This window comes from Thunnus maccoyii, chromosome 20, assembly GCF_910596095.1.
Source record: "Thunnus maccoyii chromosome 20, fThuMac1.1, whole genome shotgun sequence".
Taxonomy (NCBI): Eukaryota; Metazoa; Chordata; class Actinopteri; order Scombriformes; family Scombridae; genus Thunnus; species Thunnus maccoyii.
The window spans coordinates 16530632-16556778 of record NC_056552.1 but is presented as its reverse complement, the minus strand read 5'-3'; the positions used below and the strand labels follow the sequence as shown (position 1 = coordinate 16556778).

Sequence of the window (26147 nt, the reverse complement as noted above, 5' to 3'; positions counted from 1 at the left end):
CTGAACACTGAAGCTGGCTCTTTTGTGTCTTCCAACGTGCCTCGCGCTGGGTTTCCCTAGCATTGTCATGACAACAGTGTGTACGCACCGACACTGGCCTTTGAAAACAATACACCAAAAGTTGACTGAAGTGGGCCAGCTAGCAACTTTCAGACGTTTCTGCCCTGTAGCTAACGTTACTCACCCAGTGTAGTAGTAATTAGTCTTCTCTTTCTCTCCGAGCGAAGAACAAGTGCACAAGTGTTCAAAAAGAAGTGTACAAAGATGCATTCATTCTCATACCTTCTTGACGAGGGAAGTCTTCTTTTCCTTTTACAAGTATTCCCGGGACGAGTTGGGGTAAGCTACAGTCAACTAGCTAACTTTTGTCGTGTTTTTCCGAAGATTTGACTAGTTTGTTACACCGGTACAAACATTATCCAAACATGCATGGACGCTGTGGGCGCTAGCTCTACAGGACATGTGAGAAACAACGTCCAGCGGTGTCTTTCTCCGCCCATACTCATTCTCTCAACTCTTCTGCCCTGCTTCTATCAGAGGATGCTTTGCTCCGCCTCACTCAAGCCTGGAGATAAATCACTATAATCACAGATACTTTGTGTCTCTTGAGTGCTGGCAGACTGTCTGTTCCCTAGGGATTTTCAAGGGTATCACAGAGAAATGACCTATAATCAATTTCACTTCCTCTAAGGTTATAATAATTCGCATTGATTCACCCACCCTCTTCAAAAGTGTCTTGAATTCCCTTATTGAGATTTTTCTTCCTTTCATTTCAATTCATACAGTGGTACAAACACAATCCAAGTCAATTCTGCTGAATGAATGCGCACAGGACCATTATCTTAATAAGACGTTAATGGGTTTCTAGACTTTGCCCTGCTATCTCATTACTGAAGTACCCAACCCGGTTGATATTGGCCTAATCCTTTGAACTTCCCCGGTTCAAACAACCCGGGTGACACCGGCATTAACGGAGATAATCCAGACTCACTGAATGTCTCACATGCTACTCTTTATCCTGATGAAATCTAGATTTCACTGGGGGGTTTTAAAGTAATGGTACAGTAGACATCTCATCTGGTTCAACCAAACAACATGCAGGCTAAATTAACTCTAAAAAATGATAACCTATAGCAGCTCAAAATAGAGTTAAAATAATGTCCTTAGGAAGGTTTTCAACCATGACGTCTTATAAGTGAACTGAAAACTTAAACCTATTGTATGGACAAATTAGTTGGATTAATGGAAACAAAAAAAATAGAACCAAATACAAAATACAAGGATATTCAAGTTATCCTATACTGTACAAAACCATGGATTAAACACGGGGGTTACCATAAACTCATTGTTTGTTACAAAGACAAAAGTCTCTTGTAATATTGGAGTCATTTTATTTTCATTATAATGATGTCATACAGGACAGTAATCATTCTCTCAAGATGCAATTGATATGACCTACATCCATACACGGTGATGGGACGAGCAAGATTTACAAGATGTTTCTTTATTTTTCCCCCTTGTATCATTCTTTAAGAGTTTCAGAGCAGACAGACAGACAGACAGACAGACAGACAACAATAAAACCACCAGAAGAATGTAGTGCCTAATTACAGTGAGTATTACTCAGAGCAACATCTGTGATAGTAAAGTAGGTCAGTAGAGGTAATAAAAGTAGTAGTGCCAGTAGTAGTTGTAGTACTGGTATTAACTGTAATAGTGAAAGTGATAGTACCCTGTGATTAGTGGTTTAGCGGCCATAGTATACTACAATATATCAAACTATTTTTTTTTATTGGGCCAATATATTTTAGGCTGCAGTTCAGGTGGTTTAAAGCATTCACACATGCAACAATAAATCAAATAAAAAAATGTATTGAAGTCATGCTCAGCAGACAGTACCAGTAGCACTTGTCATAGTAGTAGTGGTAGTTGCAACAGCAGCAGCAGTATGATATGATATGATATGATATATGATATGATATGATATGATATGATATGATATGATATGATATGATATGACTTCTAAATATGAATCTGTGTACAAAGAACAAGCATTGAAGGAACAAAAAAACAGACACAGTCAACTGAACAAAAATTTAATACAGAAATCTATATTGCATAATTACAACGGAAATAATTATTAATAGAATTATACTAGCAGTTACTAGCAATAAGAGCATTGGTTTTAATATACAAGCCTTATTCTGGTGGACTAGAATAAATGTATTGAGAGTCAGTGCTCCTACATATTTTCTCTGTATATGCTCCATGTTAACAAATTGATGGCACTTGCCTCCTACAGTAAGCCATTGATGATGAGGATAAATGTAGTTTTTAAAACTGGGGCAAACCGGAGGCTGATAGATGAAAAGCATCCAATGACATCACCTTTCACTGTCGAGTAGTTTTGATAAAACCGTAATATTACAAATATATTTTATGAAGCTTGTGGAGGACATAAACATTTTCAGTATGTGAAATGACCTGTTTTATTGAATTTAGACCCAGCTCACACATTGCTGATACCGGTTCAAATCAGACACTTGATGGCTCAAATATAGCGGCACTAGATGGCACCAGAGTGCCACTATTTGACTCTGGTCTTTACTAGTCTGAGATTTGAAATTTAATATTTAAATTCAGCCATGACAAGAATTTGTAAAGTGTGGATTGAGAGAATGAAATGAAAATACGAAATCACACACTGATTTTTGCTCTTGTTGTTGTTTTTTGTTTTTTTCTCAAAGGTAACGACATTCGTTCCCGGATATCCTAGTGAAAATGTCCGTGTTGTCCATGGGAAATGGAGTTTTCTGCCCCCGCATTCTTGAATTGGTTTTACGTACGCTGACCTGCGCTCGCGCGTAGCAGATTATATACGGTACGTATTTGACGTACGCGCGCTCTGTATTTGCTCCTTGGAGATTCCCCTTCCTTCCTGGGCGGTTTGAGGGAAACCTACACGGTCACATCAGTTTCGATAATACCTGACGGAGTGAAAATAAACTGTACATATACGTGTTTGTCACAAATGTCTGGAAAATGCGCCGGCAGCGGAGAGCGCGAAGCTAAAGCCTGGAAAGGTTACGGTGGCTAAAGTACAACAAGGGAAGAACTTATCGTCTCGATGGCTGTGAAAAGTTAACGCGCAGACGACTGAAAAACAGGAATAATTCCCCTTCAGCCGACTTGAGGTAAGAATAGCCGATTCGTGCGTGGACTTCACTAAGTACACAGCTGTATGGCAGCGTCGATAACGTCGACCAAAGAGTGTCTTTGTTTACAGGGTCCCCAACGTCCTCTGCTCCCGTTGTCTCAATGGGATTGTTCAATGTTCGTGTAATTAAGTGACAGGGCTCACAGGCTTACAGTTTGTCCACAAATAGATTGATTAAGTGATTTCCGCGTATATTTAACCATGGTTACACATGACGGCTGAGGAGTTTATCTTATTCCCGCCGCCTCAATGTGCAAAACAAGATAACACTACAACAGCATGGACCTTTTGATATGACTAGTTTGTTCCAAGGAGGTCAGAGGGAAAGGTAAACTTGCATCTGGAAACAGTAGAGATACATTGGCTTGCTCATGGGCACTTGGGGGGGCTGGATTGGTTGTTGACCTGAGGCCTGACCACAGCTAATCCAGTTGAAGGACAGGCTGTAGTGGAATAAACGTCAAAAATAAAACCCACATCAGTATGTTTACAGTATTTCATTGAGACTGCTCAGGAGTGAGTTTGCAGCAGGTTCTCATTTGTGTCCTGCTTTCAGCATGTCCACTAGAGAGGGAGAAAAAAGGCTTGTGATAGTCAGGACATTTTGGGTGGTGTAGAAATGATAACTTACAATGTACCGTGAAATCAGCTCACATCCTTCCTTCCCCTTCTTCCCCCTCTATGTCCCTGGAGAATAGAGATGAAATCCAATCTCTCTCTCTCTCTCTCTCTTGCACTGACTGTGTCAGCTGCTGTATCACTGGGTGCTGACTTGCAGAGGGACAGGTGGCCCTTGGACAGGTGCACCCTTAACAAAGGCTTGCAGTCCTCTGACTGTGTCTGGATTATGTCCAGTTTTTTTTTTTTTTTGTTTAAAGTTACACAAGAGTGTTCTTATTACTATCTTATGGCTACAATTTGTGCAAGCTGCTTTAGTAATTCAGTTATGCCTGCATTTATGTTTGTAGTTGTGTGTGCGCTTTCTGAATAAATATTGCATGATTTGGCTAAACTAAACAAAAATACCTGATGGCGATTGTGCAACCTGCCCTTGCTTCTGGACATTGAATGGAGTTTTATAACTAATACTTATAAGCTCATAAACTGGTTGTTCCTAGCCATCAGAATGACGCAGGCTTTCTTGAGAGCTCTCGACCCACACTCTGGTATTTGTTTTGGACGTCAGTCTACATTGGCAACCATGTTACATGTTATTGTAGGCTATACTTTTCTCTGCAATTGCAATCAAGTTTACCCAGCAACAAACCAGTTTCAGTCTCAACAAAGGAACAGGAACAGGAACAGGAGTCATGCTTGGAACTTTGCATGAAGAACACACCCTTGTAACCACCGTGAACCTGGTTAAGCAAGATTTCCAGACAAATGACAGTCAGACAGCCCACACAGTCAGTCAGTCTGCTTGAACTGCATTTCTAGTTCAAAACTAATGGTTAACCCACTGCTTTATGCAACAAAGGATGCACAGAACAGTATGTGGTATGAGTCATTTCATGTGAGGTTAGGCTTGTGCTTTATACACTGTCTTGCTGGTGAACACTGAATTCAGAGAGAGAGAAGGAGAGATCAGGAATGAGGTCAGCAAAGTGATATGAAGTGGAAGAGAGAGGAGAGGGAAAGTTTGAAGGCTTATCTCAGTAATGTGCAGGGACAGTTGAGCAATGATGGGTGTCGCGCAGTCACCGCTGTCTTGTAGTTAACCCTCCACTTCCTCCCCTGGCAATGACCATTAAGACTGGGTCTTCTTCAGTAGAATAATATCAGCTCATTTGGGCAAATGTGTGACATAAGGTGTATAAACAGTTGGTATACTCAGGATGAACATGCCTCATCCTGCCCAGGCTGTCTCTGACATCCATCACTATTCATTACTCTATTCACATTAATGAGTGAGACCTCTGGCTCGGGCTCTATTGAGGTTTATTTAAATCTCTTGAACGCAGCCTTCCAGCTTTTCTCTGCTAGCCAGACCAGTGCGCATGCGCTCTGCTGACACTCCAGTAATCCGCTGTTATAGAGGAGATTGCATCCTCGTCCACTGCGCTCATGCTATCAGTGAGGGAGAATTAAATGCCGTGGGGAAAATTATGTGAAACGGGAGAATAATAAAATATAATGGGACCATTAAATACAGGCATTAAGGGATGGAGCAGTTTTACACTATGAGCGGTCTAATACCCAAGGCGACAACGGGACTGGATCGAGGATGTCTTGTAATGTAAGGCAACAAGGCTCAGCATCTACAGCCCATCTACGCTGGAAATACGAGATGAACGCAGGCTGGATTGGACCCGGCGGAAGATGGTGAAATTTGCGACTGAGTGCCCCTTTCTGGATGAAACCTCCTCGGCTGTTTTCACGTCTCCTAAGCCCATATGTCGCCTCCTGCACGGTACTCTGCCTGGCCTCTGTACCGCTGTGTGGGAACGGACACAGACCACCTTTTTATACAAGTAATGCTTTGCAGTGCTGTTAACAGGATAAATTGAAAGCCCATATGCGCGCGCGTTATCAGCATTTAATTATCATGTAACATTCACTCAACCTGGAAACCTTAGATGTAGATTTTAGCACATGTGATCCCTGCATTATCTCCTTAATAATCAGCTGATACTAAATGTATTCCATATATTTTAAAGATTCAACAAACCGCGGAACATCGCTCTATTTAGACTTTTGCCTCAGGGTTTACTGGCTATCGATACTCGTCAAGATGCATGCAAATGTGGTTTCTCCACCTTCACAGCTTCGCTGGAATGATACTTGTTTTATTCAGCTGCTTTTCCTGTAGAGACTTGCAATGACAAGCTGTCAAGTCCACATAAATCCAAGCGCAAGTTGATGAACTAGACTGGCCGACCTCGGCGGTGGGATCAGAACCAAATTAAGCTGTGTCTCACAGACAGCGGAAACTAGGATCATCTCCCGTCCTTGTGTTGGCAGAGCACCGCAGCCTGAAACGGAACATTCCTCTCGGGTATTTTGTCGGATATTATACAGAACTTGAAGCTGAGCTGTAAACATCTTCATGTTGTGGCAACTGAAGGTAAAGCAGCGCCTTGAAAACTCTTTCTGGAAACATCTTCCCTTTATTCGTGTGTTTTTTTTTTCTTTTTTTCAGGTTAATTTCTGAAGTTCATGTGAGTTCTCTTTTTTCGTATGGAAATCCAAAATTCTGTTCATACCAGAAGAGGTCTTATCTGTGAGAAAGCCCTTCCCAATGATTTCAAACATGAGATTTTATCCAGTGGGTGAAACGCAGCTGGGGTGTTTGACCGGTAAACCTCCACAGCAGCTGCTAGTCAGGCTGCATGTCTGAAAGATGAGACTTGGATATTAGCATACTTGTAGTTTTGCCAACACCCTTCCCAGAAAATGCAATGCATTGATTCCCCCCTGTGCACATATTTGAAATAACTCAAGATCCATGCCACTATTGATCACTATTAGCTGTCTTTAAGGACCATGATGCTGTTGTGATGTCCTGGATGAACCTTGAACTATTTGTTCACCGAGATGCTGACTGACTTCACTACACACATTTTCCTGCTCTCGCTGATCTTCTGAGCATGTGCAAAGGGAAGAGGAACCAGGCATGAGACTGCACAGACTGGAGAGATGTGTCAGAAGGAACGCAGGAGGAATTATGAATGGCACTGTGGAAGACATGGTGCAGACTGTTACAAGCTTAAAGTCTACAAAAGAGATAATTATAAACCTTTGCTTTGAGAAAATTGTATTTTGAATACCCTGAATTGGAATCAGCACTCCACACACCAAATTACTATTTTAATTGAGAACTTCTTCCCCCCATGCACTGTGGGAAATCTACCCCGATCTGCACACTTGGCCACCTGCGGATTACACTTATTTCTGAGTACCCTTATCTTTGATTCTCTGTTGCTGGGTTTTTTATTTGTTTATATTCTAGCAGTGGAAAGAAATGCTTCCTGTGTGAAGCAGAAAGTTGTCAACAGGAAGTTCACCGCAAATGCTAATACACGATTTAGGTTGCTTTTGTGGTCCAAACAACCCCTTTTACCCTCTTTACAATCAGAGTATTTGGCTGAATACAACTGTGGACCCCTTGTCAACTTTTGTGCTCTAGGGAAAAAAACAAAACAAACAGATCCCCCTCTTAGAGAGCATTCAGAGACTATTTCCCTATCGCCGTGGTGATGGGGAGCTCGGCCTCGTCTCTCACTGCAGAGACTGAGTCGGACCATGGCTTCCGCAGCACCCCCTACCCATCGTCACCCCCTGTGGGCTGGCTTAGGAACAGCCACAGCAGCCCGGTGTGGGGAACCACCTTCATCACACGTCAGCAGCAGCACCCGCTGCCTCATCGAGAGCGCAGGTAAGAGCCAACGCTGTCTAGCCAGCCGGGTGCCAACACATCTCTCAGTTGAGTGCACTCGGGGCACAGGGCAGGACCGGCCGCTTGTTGGGGAAGCCACTGTAGGAATGAGATGTGGGGTTGGATTACACAGCAATGCTGTCATATCCAGCTGGGAGTGTAGAGTACAACTTGCAGAAGGCATTATGTGGAAGATATCGCGCTGATGCTGTTTTTGGCTTCAGTATCCGTGCAAGGTGCACTTTGCGCTATAAAATGACACCTCATCAGCGTTGTTCATTTTGAGAAACTTACCACTTTCTCACATAAAGCAGACTTAGTCTTTCACAGGCCTTTAGTTAAGCTCGCTGAGGATTCAATAACCTCACAGCTATGGATCAAATCCACTGTTTCATCAAAGCTTATCTAATCAAAGTCTGCATTTTGATGTTTTTCTATGATGCACCCGAAATCTGGCTAAGCCGGATTTGTAAACCAAAATCCCACCCCCTTGATTCCTCCTAGCCCAGCTGTACAGTGTGTGCTACTATTTAGGCAGTGCTGAGTGGATTGCCTGGAGAAATGGATTGACTTGGCCACTGTGAGCCCAATGAAAATCAGCCCAAGGGTAATTTTTCTGTCATGCTTTTTTCTTTATCAAGCTTGATTTGTTTGTTTTTTTTTAATTTAGGGAATTATTGAAAGCAATTTGAATACATTCTCTTAGATCTTGATAAAGTTGTCTTCATGGATGTGCTGTTTCACTCATATATTATCCACACAAAATAGCCTCTACTGTGGATAGAGGCACCTTTTAGTTTGTCTGAAATTGTTTGGATTTTTCAGACTATAACTCCCATTAAGATTTTATCCAAGAACAAACTTCTTATCGAGCAACCAGCAGCTATGTAATTGAGTAAGATTTATGTCTTGCAGTGCAAACTGTTTGTGGAAGAGACATGCTATTCATACAGTCTGTGTTTGTCTGTATTGACTGCATTAAAAAGATACATTAAGTTACTGTATCTACAAGAAAGACTGCTGCAATAAATCATTGTTCCAGTCATTGCCGTCTGAATCACTGTCAACAAACCGAAAGGCCTATCAGCACTGTGTAAGAGGCTCAGTTTGAATGTGCCCCTCATCCAGCAGTGTTGACTGACTTTAATCCAAGAGATGATCTCCTCAACCGCCCTCACAGAAACTTGTTTAGAAGTCTCTCCAGTTTTCCTTCAGCTTTTTGGGTCATGTCTCGATGAAATGAGAACAGGCAGTTGATATCGATCGCCTGTAGTGTATTGAAGTTGTTGCTGAGTCACTCAGGGCTTCATGGTCCGGTTGTTAGTTATTGATTTTCAGAGAGCCCGATCACATTTCCCCACAATGGATGTCATTATTTATTCAGCATCAGTCTCCAGTTGGGCTTTCATCTTTCTTGATTCCTGCCTGCTGCTGTCAATGCTTTCCTTGCAGTTGCTCTACATTTAACAGTTAAGGCTGTCAGGGCATCCATTGCTTATGCTTCTAAGAGCTTTAAAATATAGACAGGGCCGGTTTTAGCCCCTGCTTAAACACATTTCCATCAACCATAGCTCTACGCATGAATGAAACTGTAGTGTAGCTCAAACTGTCAGTGTAGTTTTGCGTCATACAGTAAACTTGTTCTTTTATTCAGCAGACTCTTTCGCTACATTTGTGCATCTCTGTAGCAACGAGCCTCTGCCTCCATCACCAATTAGAATACACCCTCAGTCAGCTGAGCGCATAAACACATGCAGACATGCAGAGATATACCGTACACACCATTTCAGACTACTGCTGGGAGGCAGAGAGGGTCTCACACACACACACACACACATACACACACATTCTGACAATAGAGGTTTTAGAAACACTGTGCACTAGCACTTGGAACGTGCCCTCTTATCTACCCCCACTCCCTGACATACACACTCGCAGTCACATTCTCATGCACTTATACACACTGCTGTGTGAGGCTAACAATGTTAGGCAAGCTTTGCTGAGCTGTGACAGAGCATGAAATATAGAAACAACAGAGCAGTATGAGCCCAGCTTAACTTCAGCCATTATCATACAGTTTATTCTTCTAATATCTTGTCCTATAAAAATGTTTTTTTCCCCCTAATTTTTCTTTGCTGAAAGACTGCAGAAATAGTCTTGTCTTTGGGTAATTTCGGTTCGTTTTCAGTGTTTGCACGCGCTGAATCTGTATCCGTACCTCGAATGCGAAGGTTCTCTCTAGAAATCTACCCACTCAACCAGACAAAGATGTGCAACAGAGATGTTTTGTAAGCCCTCAATGATTCACAACTTCAGAAACTGAACTTTTTATAATTCCTTTATCAATAGAAAGTATTTTTATCTCTGTATCACAGTGTTGTGCTAAAATTATGATTTTGCAGGCTGCATGTAGGCGAACATGTACGGGGGTCGCTCAGAGACATTCACTTAGCTGTTTCTTATACTTGTATGTAATATGTTTACATTAGTTTTCATCTCTATTTCAGACCCATCTTACAATAGGAATTCAATCAACCTACACAGCATATGAGTTGTTGGTGAGGGTGTGTGCATTGGCGACCTACGGTTACCCACAACACCATTTTCTGTGTAGGTTTACTGTTCACCTGTATCTTCGGAGAGGCATAATTTCAGCTCCAGTGTGTTACATTGCAAATAGCCTTGGGAGCCCTGAGCCCTTAAAGTCAATGTCTTCTCTCTCCAGAGTCGACCCCAGTGCCTCTTACTGTCCCAGCATGATGGATGATGGCGTTTATCGCAGCTCCATTCCACTGGCTTTGCTCCCTTTAATTGGATTAAAACCGGTCCACTTGGATTCAACCAGAAATGATTACTGGCAGTGTTTATTTCAGAATTATTTCAGCGCGTCCTCCCTCGCTATTGCCTGTCTGATGAAGACGGGGCCGCGTCAGGTCAGTCCCCAAGCCAGTAGAATAGATTTGGCATGCAGGCTTTGTCTCACAGTGTGGCTTTCTTTGGGAAACAGTGCACTGATGCGGCAAAAGAAAAACTAGCCTATTGGCACTGCAACTGACATGATTCCAGATTCCCCCATTCCTGTTGCCATGGAAATCTGTAGCATATGTTCACTAACCTAATTCCATTGGGCCCTAGATAAGGCCACACATGGTAACCTGGCTGTCTCATACATAGAAAGAAACCCATTCTGGCAAATCACACAGGTTATATTGCGGAGTACCACATAACCTGTCAGTGGTTAGTAAAGTCAAATAGAAGCAAGTGAGCAACCTCATGGCAAGTGGTTGTTAATGGTCTGCCTTTAAGGGTTAAATTTTTGTTGTGGTAACAGCAAGTCAAACTCTACTTTTTGCCGCCTGTTTGAGAAGTTCCCCTCTTGCTGAAGGCAGCGCTGTGTCAGCAGTGCTCCTGCCCTCCAGGTTTGGGTGCCCACAGGAACTTTGGATTAAACATTGTGCCCCTGCCATCTCTTACCCTTCTTCCTCCCCGACTCTGGAGCTTCCTGCCGGCTTCCTGCTCGCTCTCCGCTTTGCTCCTTGCCACTAATGTCTGCTGAAACCCAGTCAGACAGTTTCCTCTGTTTAAAGATTCAAATGTCTGAAGCTGTCTCCACCGCTGACAGATTCACTCTTCAAAAATGAGCAGTGGTCGTGAAATATTCACTGGGGTCGCAACTAGAGGTCAGAAGCTACTGTTATTGCCCTTTCTTGACCAGTATTTGCATTTTTTTTTGCATCTTTAGTCTCTTTACAGGATTAAAGTTTGTTTGTTCTTATCTTACTTTGATGATGGTTCTGGGTTATGAGGTTATAAGATCATGAGATGTGTGATCTTCTGGGTCAGGCTTACATAAAAACAGCAACGAACTGCCTTGAACATCACGTCATAAAAAGCACAGAGCATAACATTTCCCTGACACATAACATTTAAACAACGCCATCCTTGTTTCTACAGTGTCACACCCTATGCTCTTTCTCATAAGAGGGGAATAATTGTTGAGTTTTGAAAATGCCCTTAGTATATAGACTCTGTGATGTTTATTAGAGGAATGTATTGGCCTAAGGACACATTTTCAAAGGACCTTTTGTTTCATTTTCAGTTCAGTTTTATTTAGTCTATGTGCCACCACCAACACCACAACATTTTCTAAACCTATTCCTAGTCTTCATATCCTGTGCTGAAAAGTCCCTCTCATTAAAAAGTGTCCTGCTCAATGTCATTTCATCTAAAACCTCCCCAGTTATCTTGTTGTATTTTCCGCTGTGACTAAAGCTTCACTGTCACCAGTCCCTTGTATCACGTCACAAGACGCAGTGTGTCAGAGTATAAACTCTTTTATCTATCTCTTAAATCTGGGATCTAGAAACTCGCCTCAGATAAATAGCAGTCAGTAGTGGCTCAGAGTAGAGTAATCACTCATATTCATGCCACAACATATTACCTGGCAGGTAAGGAGGCTCTTAAAGTTAATCCTCAGGACCTTGACTCATCAGCACCTCTGATAGACAGGAAGCAATGCTTGCTAGGGGAAAATTACCTCCAAGTGAAAAGGTTGCTCTGATCTCGTAAGCAAGAAAAACCCCACAATGGTGTGATAAACAAAACTTTTTTTGCCAGTAAAAAAAAAAACTGCCGCAGACTGCATTCATTACTAAAGGGGTAAAATAAATTCTCGGTTGGTTTTCTCAAGTGCAGTAAAGAATTTGTGAAAGTGCTGATCTAATCCCCTGTCACTGGAGTTTTCTGGGTGTGTTCAGATGCAGCAGAATGTTTCAATATTCATTATCCTTTTTTTTTTTTACAGCTTGTCTTATCCAAGGGCATATTGGCCTCTGATAAGTCTCATTTTTTAATAACAAGCTGTGCTCTGTTCAACAAGAATCACCGCTCAGTTGGCATCATCATTCTGTCTGCCGGTGGTGTTATAGTGGAAGAAAACATAAAAAGCACAAGCGGTAATGCCAGTGCTTTGAAAACCCAAGGTAATGCCCTTGCAGCTGGTAGTTATGAAAATCACTCCCTATATCCCTGTCACTTCTAGGGTTGCTGTGATTAAACAGTTTCATCGTCAAAGTGCACAATAACTAAGACATTTTTCTTACCATAAAGATTTTATAAGCTACCACAGTATCTACAGTTCTCTGCCTGCATTCACACTGAAGTGCGCCTGTAAATGTTTACCAGGAGAGTGACTCACTTTATTTAAGTATGTTTGAGTGAGGAGGGCTACATCTGGAGCTTGTCTTAAAAATGTGAGTTCAACACAGTCACAGCAAGCTAGCTCACACAGCCTATTAGTAATCCCAGGCATCTGATATCACAAAGCTGGTTATCAAGAAGTTCAGATAACTTAAGAGAACGTTCACATTAAAAGAGATGATTGTTGCATGCAAGAAGTAACAAATCAAATACATTATTAACTGAACAAGATTAGCATATTTAATATGAGGTGAGATGAAACTGTCCATTCCTGTGGGGAAAAGTAGGTTTTGCATCTATAAAACATAATAGTAATATCTGACTGAGAGATACAGTGTAGCAGGAGTGAAATCTAAGAGGGAGCGATAGATATTCACCGACATGCTCACTGTGTAAAGTAGCCTACACTGTAGGTGCGGTTGTGGGAAGGAAATGAATCACAGCCATTCTTCTCTCGCAAACATCAATCCATTAATTAATTTGGGCCCACGCTCATTATAAAAACATTGTAAAGGTAACACTTAGGCTAGCAAGGATTACTGGATGAAAATGTATGTGCTGCACTTTCAGAATGAAGGCAGCATAGCATGGTTCTGATTATTTCTCTTATTGATTACCCTATTGATAATTTATGAGGCTTAATTGACCCCATATGAAAGTCTTAATATAGTTTCCACCTGCATCCCAGGAAACCCCAGATATTCAATTGTTAATGATCTAAAACGTAACATAGAAGCTATAGCCAGTTAAAAACTGATTAGGGTATAATCTGAATGCTTAATTAATTAGCCACTCGTTTCAGCACTGCTTTGTGCTATTTGACATTGTTTCTTAAATTTCAATGTGACAGTATTGCATGAGGTCTTTAATTATTTGTTTTCCACATTTTTTGAATGTTTTTTTACAGTATTTGTCTTCTGTCATCAGGGTGTGTGATAGTCCAAGCAGTAGCTGTAAGCAGTTGCAGTATAATTCCCTGTCAAGGAGATATAAAAGGTCTACTGACAGGCTTGACCCTGCGCTGTATGGATTGGGCTACATTATTAACTAGAGCACAGCATAGAGGCAAATTCACTTCCTCACATCCTGCCACTGCTGAGTCATTGAGCTATGTTGAATTGACTTGGAAAATACTTTTAGTCATACAAACACGCACCTTTTTCCTTGTGGTTTGTCTTGGCATGTACTGTATTCAACCCACAGTACAAGGTACACAGTCAAACTGTAATTTGTACAAGCTACACATTACATTTCCAGTCAGTTTTTGGTCTGTTTTTGTCTCCTAGCAGGAAGTTAAAGTTGGTATGTTCCTCTCAGATACACATGGCATGTACATCCTGTAAAATAAGAAGCGTGAAATTGTAATTTAATCCTGTTTATCTATCCAATGGAGAACAAGTGTATGAGTAAACAAAATGTCAAAATCAAGGCATTCTATGTGGCTACTAGTTTTTACAGTGAAGGCTTTGAGAAACGCTGCGTTGCAAAATTTTTACAGCTTGTCGCAAAATGAACTGTCATGAAAACGTGTGACACTGACTGACAGGCTATCTCTTATATAATATCTCTGAGGTGCTGACTGACTCCTTTTTATTTTTAAGCTCAGTCTGATGTGGAGGGTTGATCCGTTTGACAGTCAGTAAAATGTTTGAATTGTTAATAAAGAATTAAGAGCGTTGCATTGTGCTTTTGTACTTAATTAATCATCTTTTTTGTTTTTAGATTAGACACTTTTGTGCATTAAATACAGTACAGCTAATCAAATACAGTAAAAAAATTTCCTCTGAAGACGCTTACAGCATTATGATACTGATGAGTGAAGAAGCAGTTGAATATGTACATTGAATCAGTTATTGTCGTGTTTATATATCAAGGAAACATTGAAGTATAGCCGTGTATAAGAAACCACAGCGACTGCTAATCTGATAACACTCAGTTTCGGCTCGGTGCTTGTTTCTGTGCTGAATGAATAAACTCTGCCCCTGATGGCCAAGGAGGGTACCTCACTTTCCCTTCAGGCTCTAGGCTCAGGGCCAACCTTGGAAAGGCAGCGCTAATGACTGTCGCACAAAGGCCAAATGTCCCGCAGCGAGGCAGGGAGACGCTGGCGAGACTCGGCTCACTTGATCTCGTAACAGAGTTCAGTATGTGGAATGAATCCAAGCAGCCAGCCATAGGTGGCATACACGCTATGAGTATGGCTTTTGTAGAATTACTCTAGCCTTAGCAGTTCTAAAAGCCCGGGATCGTATTCCTCTCTACTCTGTCTGCTTCTAGTAGGTACTTTTTCTGTGAAGACTAAAGACTTTCTTGCTGACATCTCAGTTGTGTCAGTTAATTTGACTTTTTTTCACACCACCATGATGTTACAGGTTTAGAGCTCACACTCGTGGTAATAGTCTACTTAAATGCTCTATGACTGTCTTAGACCCAGTGAAGCTTTGGAAAATTGGTGAGGGGTCTCTTACTTAAGTGAATTTAGGCCAGGAACAGTTACTTTATGGGCAGCAGGCTGCATTGAGAACCTCATTGCAAAGAGATGGGATTTCTAGAGGTGAGCTCTCTGTCTCTCTCTCTCTCTTTCTCTCTCTCCCTCTCTCCCTCTCTCCACTGTAAGCTATTGGCTACCCGCCCAGGTCTGCGACACTGAGGAGCTGAAGTGGGCACTTTTAGAGCAGCTCCACTGAACACAGGGCCAAGGACAAAAGGTGTGTGTGCGTGCGCCTGTGTGCCTATGTGTGTTCGTGCGCACTCCTGTGGAGCATGTACACGGAAAGCATCCTTTTAAGTCGGGTCCAGGGATCACAGGCTATAGTGGTTCATCGTCTGCTGCAGGCATGTACTGTACAAAGGTGTGTGTGTGTGTGTGTGTGTGTGCATGTGCACTCATGATGCATTCACAGTGCATCCTTTTAATGAGGGCTGGGATTGTGGCTGTAGTTGTTAATCATATCTTATATTTGATAGGTGTAATGCTTACAACAGATAATAATGAGATCATTTTTAATATCTAGCTTATTATTTGAGAGGCTGATTATTTTGATGTGAAGCTCCTGTGACGGCTGCTGCAGACAGAAACATAATGAATCTGCAATCCCCCGTGCTCCAGCGAGAGCCAAATCAATTGCTTTGACAAACTCTCCATGTGGCTGACACCATGACTTTGCTCTCTCGCCGAAGATGAAAGAGACCTGACAGTTATGAAAATGGCCACAGGGAAGAACCTGTCATCAAACATGAGGTGTTGACACTTGTTGTTGTCGTCGTCGTCATCGCTGTCGCGGCCCTCAGATAGGCAAGCCTTTGGAGAGCTAGGCATGGTGTGAACATGTGCCATCAATGCTAGCATGGGGCTGCCACTTAATTCAACCACATTTAACTAAACTGCTGAGGGGGTGGAGAATGTGTTGCAGTCTAAGGACGCAGCATGGGTTATTTGGGGATAGATAGAATATTTTCAGAACTTAAGATTTAGGCAAATAATTTTACATGCTAGAGAAGTTGCATTTTAAAATCCTTACTCAGTCATGGCCCTTCTGTGTAATGTTTAAGGTCATGACCTCTTAATATTTCATAGCTACCAATAGGATATGATATATAACACTATGAGATGAAAAGTAAAACAAAGGGCAAAGTGCTATTTCTTAGCGTTTGTATGTCTTAACAAAAATTATTTTCCTATTTTTTTCTTACTGTTATCACTGGAAGGCTGAGTTTCCTCCTCACTCAGGGGGGGCTGGTTTATGTTGGAGCGCTGACTTCAGCCCAGGAGCATGAATGCAGTGCTAATGGCTCCTGACACAAAGCACTGAGACTTCTCCTTCCATACTTTTTTCTGTCCTGGGGCTGAGGGTGCACAGAAACCAAGGCACAAATGAAGATAGACAATAAAAACAAGCAACTATGCTATATCTACAAATAAATATAGCTACATGCCTGCATACACGCAAGCAAACACCAGCCAGCGGCAAGGACCTACACACATGAAGACACCCGAAGAGACACATTAGTATCCCTCCCCGCTGTCATTTTCCCTCCTTACCTTAGGGAGCAGAGCTGACAAGAGGAGAGGACAGTGTGCTAGGAAGGAGAGGTTGGATGTAAAAGGTTCCCCTGGGTTCTGAGGATTCGCCTGGTTTGAAAAGGTTTAATGGAGTTGAACTAAGGACAATTAGCTGGCTAGGACACATGGTGCTGCAGTAGAGAAGAGCAGGACCTAAGCTCATCAGCCAGCAGTCATACTTACAAGACTCCTCTATATTCCCATCAGTGGCATAAAAATATCACATTGTTTTTCCTCCATGCCCTAATGTGAAAACAAAAAAGATAATAAGAATATATTTTTCATAACAAAATAGGCTGTTTCCACCGGGACTTTTTAGAAATAGCCACAAACCAATGCTTCCTCATAAAGCTTTAATCAATGCAACCTTACACTGCTCAGAAAGAAAACAGGGGCTCGGTTCTACAACCATAATATAATAGATGAAACCAAATCCTTAAGCTCTGTGGTCATTTTGTGGGCAACATCTTTGCCACTGGGATCAATGTGAAGAGCAGAGCGGTATCCTCGCTCTTAGCACCTTTCCCTCCGCTACCATACAGTTCCCACATTACCTTTTCTGTGTTGCTGTTCACACATGAGCAGCTTGAGTGACAGTGACATTTATGGGTTTGTCAAGACAGCGACCATGTCCGTCCCTCAGGGCCATCCCACTCCAAACCCCCCTTGCACTCTGGAGGTATCCAACCGTGCCGCCCCCCCCAAAAAGCCCTAATAAACCCGCTATCAATAAGTGAGATTGACTGAACTGCAGGCACACAGGATGAATTGTACGTACAAGTCGATTCCAAAACCACAGACTGCTTTAGGTTATATTTGTTTGTTGTTCAGCTAAGTAGCCTGACTAGATAGATGAATTGCTGCCTGTGCGTCAGATTCAAAATGGTCAAAAATTGATTCGCTTCCCTCTTTCCTCACATTTCTCTCTCTGTACTGTTTGCACTGTTGAAGACCAGTCGAAGGTGTTGAAAGTCAGGGTTTTTAAATTTCTTTAAATCCAGGCCAGTGAGATATGTCAAAGTCATATGTGCTGCCAGAATTAATAGCCTCTGGCATTCGGAATTCATTTGGGCATGGGATTGACATGACCTTAAGTTGTATCAGTCTAGCCTGCATTAACATTCACCGGGTAACAGGAGAGAGAGAGGTGCTAATAGAAAGTGGAAAAAACCCTGTGTGTTTTTTCTATTCTAATAAGTGTCCATCAGGAGGACTCTAAAAACGCTTTTCTCAGTATTCTGAGGGAATAGCAGCCTCCTCTCCCTTCTTCCCCTCCTTTGGCTCCTCCTCTCTATGTGCTGTCTTCCTGGCTCTAATCATGTGGCCATTGTGTATGGATTTACTGCCCTCAGTGCCCCCAGGAGGGAGATTTGATTTTTCCCCTGCACTAGCTAATCTTTCCCTCTCACACTCTATTTTTCTTTTCTCATTCTGTCTGTCTCTCCTCCCCTTGCAGATGTTTTTGCAGTCCTCTTTTCCTTTAGATAATCACCCTGAGTTGACTGGAAGCATGTATTCATTCTCTGGCTTTTTTATAATTTATCTTCTCTCACTCTTTCTGACCCAATCTTGCTTCTGTCTTATCCTTTCCTCCGATTTGTTTCACCACTTTGATTAAACATTGCTCAGAATATTACTGACTGAAGTAGCTCAAATTATTGAACAGTTGCATACTTAACAGGTATTATTGCTAGGCAGTCACAGCAATATTGTAGAATGTATAATTGACAGATTTATTCCTTGAGTTTGTTTTGACTCATTGCTTACTGTTTTCCAGCCACTCTCACTCTCCTGGCTCCATGGCAGCAGCAGTACGAGGCAGTGAGTGGTCATGTGGACGCTGCACCTTCTTAAATGCCGGCGCGGCACCTCGCTGTTCCATCTGTGAGGCACCTCGACAAAAACCCGACCTTAACCAGATCCTGCGGCTGAGCAGCACCGAGGAGCACCGCTGGGCCTGCCCCCGTTGTACCCTCAACAACCCCCAGGGATCTGGAGCCTGCTCCGTCTGTGGCTTCGGACCATCTCCTGCCACTCACACACCCCCGACCACCACCATCGCCGCCACTGCCAACGGCCTCCCACCTGCTCCTACCGAACCCCCAACACCTACCATCACCCCCACGGTGCTACTAGAACCTCATGGACAGCATCCGGTTAAGGAGGAAGTGCTGCGACGGTCAGAGAGCAATGGAGAGGTGTGCGGCCTGGAGGTGCAGCACTCGGGCTGGGCTTGCCCTCGCTGCACACTTCACAACACACCAGTGGCACTGTCATGCTCAGCCTGTGGTGGACCCAGGAAACTGTCATTGCCTAAAATCCCCCCCGAGGCACTGGTGGTGCCTGAGGTGCGCACACCTGTGCTGGGGTTTCCTGTGCACACATCAGGGGCTGCCCCGCTACTCATAGACCTAACAGATGACTCTCCCCCACCACCTCCATGTGATCCTCAAGAACCTCCCCATGTGTCCTCACAGTCCCTCTCCTCCCCTTTCACTTCTTTTTCCTCCCTCCAGAATAACCCTGTACCACGCAGCAGGAGAGAGGTGCCCCCTCCAGGGCGCCCGCCAAACCCAGGCACCAACACTCCCAGTCCCACTTCCCCTTCAACTGCCAGCGTGCCACCCCAGCCCGGCCCACAGCGACCAGCCAAGCCCAAACATGCCCAACCCCAGGAACCCTCATACCCTAGTAAGCGCCTCAGTATCTTGGAGGAAGAAGACCCCCAACATCACCCACTGACCCCCCACCTCCCTGTTGCTTCCTCAGCAGTCCCCACCTGGAAGTGCCCTAGCTGCTCCTTGCCCAACCCAGGTAGCTCTTCCAAGTGTGAGGCCTGCCGATCATCGCGGGTTGGTACTGACCTCATCGACCTGGTAGGCTGTGAGACGGTACGCTTCACCCCAGCCAGCCCCTCTAGCCCAGACTTTAGCACCTGGGCCTGCTCCAAGTGCACCCTGCGCAACCCTACAGGTGCACCCAAGTGCTCAGCCTGCGGTTCCTCCAAACTGCACGGCTTTCAGGAGCAGCAAGCGCCCCTGCCCCGCTGCTGCCCGCAATGTGGCCTCCCACTGGGGCCCGGCACGACATGCTCCTGTACACCTTCCTCCTCCTCTTCATCCTCCTCTGGTCATAAAACACGGAAACAGGCCCGAGGTTTCTCCTCCTCCTCTTCTGCTATCGCTTCTTCTAGTTCCTCCTCCACCTCATCTAGCCTTCAGGAGAGGATAGGACAGTGGAGTTGCCCAGCATGTACGCTGCTTAACGACACAAAGGCCAAGAACTGTGCAGCGTGCCACACACCCCAGCAGTACCTCACCCTTCGCAAGGTTGTTAAGCCTCTGAAGAGGAGAGAAAGCATGCATGTAGAGGCCCGTCGACGAAATGACGAGGGTGAGGCCAAGGAGCTCTGGGAGAACATTGTCAGCTTTTGCAGAGAGGTAAGAGAACAATTAGTGGTAGCTGGAAAACACAAGAAAACATTAACACTTTCATGACTCATCATGGCTCAAAAGTTAGAGGATCATCAGGATGCAGAGTCACTTTGTATGTCATTAGTAAATTATAAGGGCTTGGGGCTATCTGTGGTGAGATCATTTACACTACTTGGATTTTTTACCACTTTATAAGACCTTGCTGCTGTTACCATTGTATTGAATTTGCATCATCTTAAAAGGATAAACCAGTAAAGCCTCATCCAAGTTTCCATCCACCAGCAACTGACATGGTCATTTGTTGTCCAGCAACTGAGTTAATCTCATGTCGCAATTTTTTGTTGAGTTTTCCTTGACTCCTTTGAGAAATCATAGTCTGCTAACTTCATGGTGTAATGTGTCACAGGGTGCACATTGGCTTTCAGCGCACAGTTCCCTCATTGTTATTCCTCTTTTTGTTATGGCTCTGGCATTGTTCCCGTTCCTTCAATCTCTCTAATTTCAGAGAAATGCTAATAGGCTTTGTCATTGCCTCTGTTTGCACTTGCTTCGTTAGCTGAGTTTTAAACGACCAGCGGGTGAATCTTGGCTACCTAAATGAGCTGCAGATACAGTGTTTCTCTCTCTCTCTCTCTCTCTCTCTTTTTATATCCAGCTACAGCCTGCCCTCAGTCACAGAGAAGTAACTTCACAAAATTCAGAAATTCTCTGTTTCAGGACTGTAACTCCAGAACTGGGGGGCTTTAATGAATCCAGTTTTATTGTTTGTTTTTGAATAGACTCTGCTTGGGTGTTGTCTTTTGTTATTATTGCTGACAGCTCAATTTAAGCCAGGCTATTCATTTCCTGTCCCCAGTTCTTATTTAGGAAGATATTAGACTACTTAGTGAAATATATGTTATGTTATATTATGATTGGACCCGTCTGCGTGTGATAAAAATTATTTTGATCATTTTAAATGAAATTTCTTTTTAAAGGGAGCTTCCCTTAGTCAATTTTACCAACTTATTTAAATGATCAGAATTCTGGTACTTATGAAATAGACAGCAAAAGCTCCCTTTTCATCAATATATACCCTGAAACATTAATTTCATTAAGCTACTTAAATGCTAGATGGCAAAAGGTTAATCATTAAGTTTTTTTTTTCCTTAAAAGAGAAAAACCTAATTATGCTTTAGTAATTACAGGCTTGTCTGTTGTCATAACAACCTAATATAATGATGCATTTTTACCTGCTCCAGCGCTTCAGCTTTTGCTGTTCAAAGATCAAGAAGACTTTGAGGTCAGTTTTGTCACTGACGAGCGCCGATCGGTCTCATTCACAGTGTCATGGCTGTATGGAGACCCAAAGACGTCTTCCATCGCAACTATAGTTAAAAAACGTGACATCCTTTATGACACAACATGTCATACTCACTTTGTCTCAGCAGTGCCGAACCTTTTGATAAGCCTGTATTACGTTGTCATGAATATGCTACTCGGGTTGTCAGAAGGGTTCATTTGAGACCGTGTTACAACTGTTAGCACCTATGCTAATAAGACAAACCTGATCGGACCAATTAAACCTCAAGAAATATGTATTACCTTGCAACCCAGAACTGTTGAGATTTACGTAATTTTGGGTGCAGGCAATTTATTTGGATATCTGATGTGAGCCCAACTACCTACACTACCATGGCACCTATCATGCCATGTTTACAATAGCATGAAGTAAGCTTTAAAATGCATTATTAATGGCTTCTTTGAAAGTCACAGGGCTCACTGCTGGGAGCGTGGGAGGGAAGTTGGCTCAGTAGGAAGGAAGGATATCGGAGATCCCTCATCCCCACCTTCCCCTCCTCTTTTCCTACTTTAAGATCGACATTTAAGCTGTCTTTCTTTTATCATCTTCCCTTTTCTCCTACAAATATTTTAGGCCTCCCTCTCTCAAACTCTGCCCCTCTACGCTCTTCAAAGTACTTTACCCTCTTCATCTCCTTTTTATCCGCTCTCCCTCCATCACATCTATCTTCACGCTCATCCTGTGTTTTTTTTTTTTTTTTTCCCTGCTCTTTGCTAATATCTCAAAATATGCTTCTCCCTTGCCACCCACCGCACCCTCTCTTCCACCCCCATCCCACCCTCTCCACACGGCTGCTCTCAATTCTCCTGTGTAGCAGTCAATGTGTGACTGGCTGCCTATGTGTGTGTGTGTGTGAGTACGTGCTAAGGTGAACACGGGGCTGGCCTATTTTTAGCAGCACAGCTAGAGAGGAGAGCAGAAATGATTTGCTTCCCTATAGTGAATGTAATCACTAACAGCATCAACTACAGCAGCCCAGTTTTAGGGGTCAGAGAGATGAAGGGGTGGTGAAATTTGTGAGCAAGTGACGCCAGTCTTAATCCATCTCTGTCAAGACATTAACAAGCACCAAAAACAACAGTGGTGAAAAGTGAATAATGATAAAAGCTTTCGGTTTACTCGGTTACAAAGCATGCGGGCAGTCTGACCACACGAGTTCTGTTTGTCCGGTTTAGATGGTTTTTCTAGACTTGTTGGATCATAAAGGAAGGTGTTGCTGATGGAATGTACTGTTGAAGTTACTGAGAGAGTTTGTTCAGATCGCAGCAACCAACAAATACCAGAACTGGAGCTGGACTTCTAAATGGTGCAAAAACTATTCTCCCCTCACCTGAGTGCAGTTTGTTTCTCTTTGCTTTTCTACTCTCCTTGATTTGTTTTGAGAGCGAGAGGTGTGCGCTTGATGCCAGTGCCCCAGAGCGTGTCCACTTACTCACTGTGCCAAACGAGTAAATGCTACTAACAGCCATCGGCGCCGCTTGTGAACTGTAAAACCCAGCATGGCTGGAACTGGTTCCTCTGTTCCCGTTCCATGTCACCCTCTAGGGAGGAACAGAGAGATGCTCCATGGCAACAGACTGACTCACATTTGTTTTATTTTCCCCCCCTTTGCACCACTCTTCAAACCACTTGTTACTAAATTTTTTCCACACTTTGGATTTTATCTAGGGTTTTGGTTTCCATGTTGGAATGTTAGTTCTGACTGCCTGCAGTGACAGGTTTTCACTGCCTGTGTGACAGAATTGTACGTGCCAGGCTGTTCTGGGACGCTTTTGTTTTGGGTTTAATAAGTGTGGCACTGTGAAATCCAGCTCTATAGTTCCTTGTCACCACATTTGTGGAGATAAATAGGTTGTTTGTAACATGTAAATATTTAGCTACAAGCCTTACTACCTTCAAAAAGACCTTGTATGCCTGCCAGTTCTGTGTCTTCCGGGAGATGGCGGGAAAGCAGCAGGTTTTCTTAGCTTAGCACTGAATTGCAGTCTAGGGTTTGCGTGCTGGCATGCGGCCAGTGATAGAATCAGAGACAGCAGCAGGCTGACTCGATGAGGGCAGTCAGCTAGACTTACGCTGGCAGACGTCACAACATCGCAACCTGAACAACAGGAAATGTCTACTTACACTCCTCACACAGTTCATAAGTGTTTCCACTGTGGGTGCTAAAGTTATATCTTATTACAGTGCAGGCAACTGATAAGACTTCAAGGTTCAATATAGGTTCAATAATTTTATAAACATTCTCTGTTTATTAGGGATCTGCTTCTGCCTTTAGGTTGAAGTAGCTTATTGATTTTGATTCCAATCACCCATCATCCTCTTGAATGGAGTAGCATGACCTTGAGTTTCATATGACTGTAAATGCTCTTGAGAATAAAAAAAAGCATTATGCTTAAAGAACACTGTACGCTCCAGAGGTGAATAGACTAACTGTCGCATGTAAAGCACCTTGCCAAATGGGCAGACTGCAGCAGACCACCCTACTGATTAACATCTCTTGCAATGACAATCCTCTGAAATGTGTTCATGAATTTCCAAGCACACACTGGGATGCACCGTACCATGTGCTAAAATCATTAGGCGCTCCTGATTTATTTATCAACTTAAGCTCCTTTTAACCTGCAGGTTGAAGAGAGTGATGGAGAACTCTTTCTGGAAATTAGTCCGTACCTTCCAAATAGGAAATATAAGTCTTAAAATACTTCCTTTATTCTTTAAACACAGAATATGAAACCACACATATGTATAATATTGCATTAATAGTTGGTATGCACTAAAATAGATGCCCAATTTGAAGCAAAATGAAACAAATTTATGACTGTGTTTGGGTTGAATCATGGCCACAACTCGCAGACCAGATTAAAACAATAGAGTAATTTTGATGTACATTATGTCGGATGCTTGTTGGCAAGCATCTCAGCATAGTAATTTATTATCTGTCAAATACAACTAGCCTAACATTTTTTAAATTCAACCTCTTAACCAAATGGTGATGTTTGTGTAATATTTTAGATTCATATTATCCAGCTTAAAAAAAGTATTTGTGTGCTTGTTAAGACACAGGCTGATCACTGCGTAATCACTGTTCAACTGTGTGTGTGTGTGTGTGTGTGTGTGTGTGTGTGTGTGTGTGTGTGTGTGTGTGTGTGTGTGTGTGTGTGTGTGTGTGTGTGTGTGTGTGTGTGTGCATTTTTTGTATCTTCATGGGAACCCAAGACTGAGAGCTCACTCATGGTGTTGTATCCAAAAAACTTCGTGGGGACCAAAAATACCGGTCCCACAAGTTAATCATGGACCCCACAAGTGACAAAAATAAGAATGTGTATGTGTGAGCTGCTTAAAAAAATACTTTTCAAAGACATTTACTGTATGAACACCTGCCTCATAAAGATGTTATAGTAACTATCTAGCAGCCAGCAGCCAGAGCTGAGCTCTAGCAGGAACAATTTGGACTTAATTAGTCTGACTCTTTAACCCTAGGTCTTAATCCTTGATCACTGATCACATCTTGCCTTTGTTATTCCTCTCTAGGCTTTACAGAGATAAATTAGTTTGAAGTCCAGGGCTGAAGTTTTCCCCTCCACTGCTGTAGCAAATCCACATCGGCATCTAAGCCCATACAATAAAAGCCAGCACAAGGGTCATACATAAGCCAGTGAACTACAGAATCAGTAAGCTACACGGAGACCTCGGATGGCCGGGGTAGTGAGGCAGAGTTGAAGCGATTCCGCCTGGTAGCTAACGCCGCATCAAGGCAACAGAATTGGATTGTAGGGTATGACGACTAATCAATTCACTTCACTGCGAGCCACCTGTGGGGTCCCCGCATTACAATCCCTCCTCGCCTGCCTCGCAACACGACTGGCCAAGCCCACTTCTGACACCACAAATAGGAAACCGGATAGGGTCGCGTGTGTGGCAGTTTGCCCTCTCAGGTTTGTACAGGAGAGTTTTAGATGAGCAGATAGTGTGTCAGATTGGGTGTCTCGATCCGTTAATGTATCCGTGTAGTCCGGGTTCTGTGTACAGTAAAGATGCAGCTGCATTTCAGGGGCTTTTTCTTAGTGTTAAAATCCAGTGTGTCATTTTAAAAAAAAAAGCTCCATGCTCTGCAGGGGATATGTCAGAAAAGTCTTCCGCCTCAAATGTTCGAAACTGTTTTGCATATGTGTCCTGTATCCTGGCTGGTACACGGCGGCACGTTTGGTCTCCTGCTGTGCACATGTGTGATGCCGAACTAAGAGTGTAAATAATTCCTGCTGCCACATGAATAAATTTGGGAGGCAGCAGTTTGTCCTTGTTCATCCAGAGCTAATCGGGTGGCCTGTAGTGTCCTGTATTAATCATAATCGACCTGCAAAATATGTCATATCCGAAATGCTGATTAGAGGTTAATAAGCTTCAAGTGTCCTTCAAGCTTGCTTTAGCTGTTTGACAACAACTTTATTTTTAGTGTTCTCATCGGCTCCTTTGGGCACAATTTAAAAATGGCTGTTCAGGCATTCAGATAGGATCGT

At 43.1% G+C, this 26147-nt stretch overlaps 1 protein-coding gene across 3 annotated transcripts in view; it reads left to right on the top strand.

Annotated features, from left to right (window-relative positions):
- The first annotated feature begins 262 nt into the window (after positions 1-262).
- capn15 (calpain 15) overlaps positions 263-26147 on the top strand; it is a 42219-nt gene continuing 16334 nt past the window's right edge. The window contains exons 1-2 of one of the 3 annotated variants that reach the window (XM_042397585.1): positions 263-339; positions 18632-20294. In XM_042397585.1, coding sequence (XP_042253519.1) covers positions 18654-20294 — 1641 coding nt within the window. In that variant the 5' untranslated portion in view covers positions 263-339; positions 18632-18653. Of the gene's footprint in view, positions 340-2929; positions 3195-5268; positions 7593-18631; positions 20295-26147 lie in introns of those variants that run through there. The other 2 variants (XM_042397584.1, XM_042397583.1) reach the window with 2 other exon arrangements.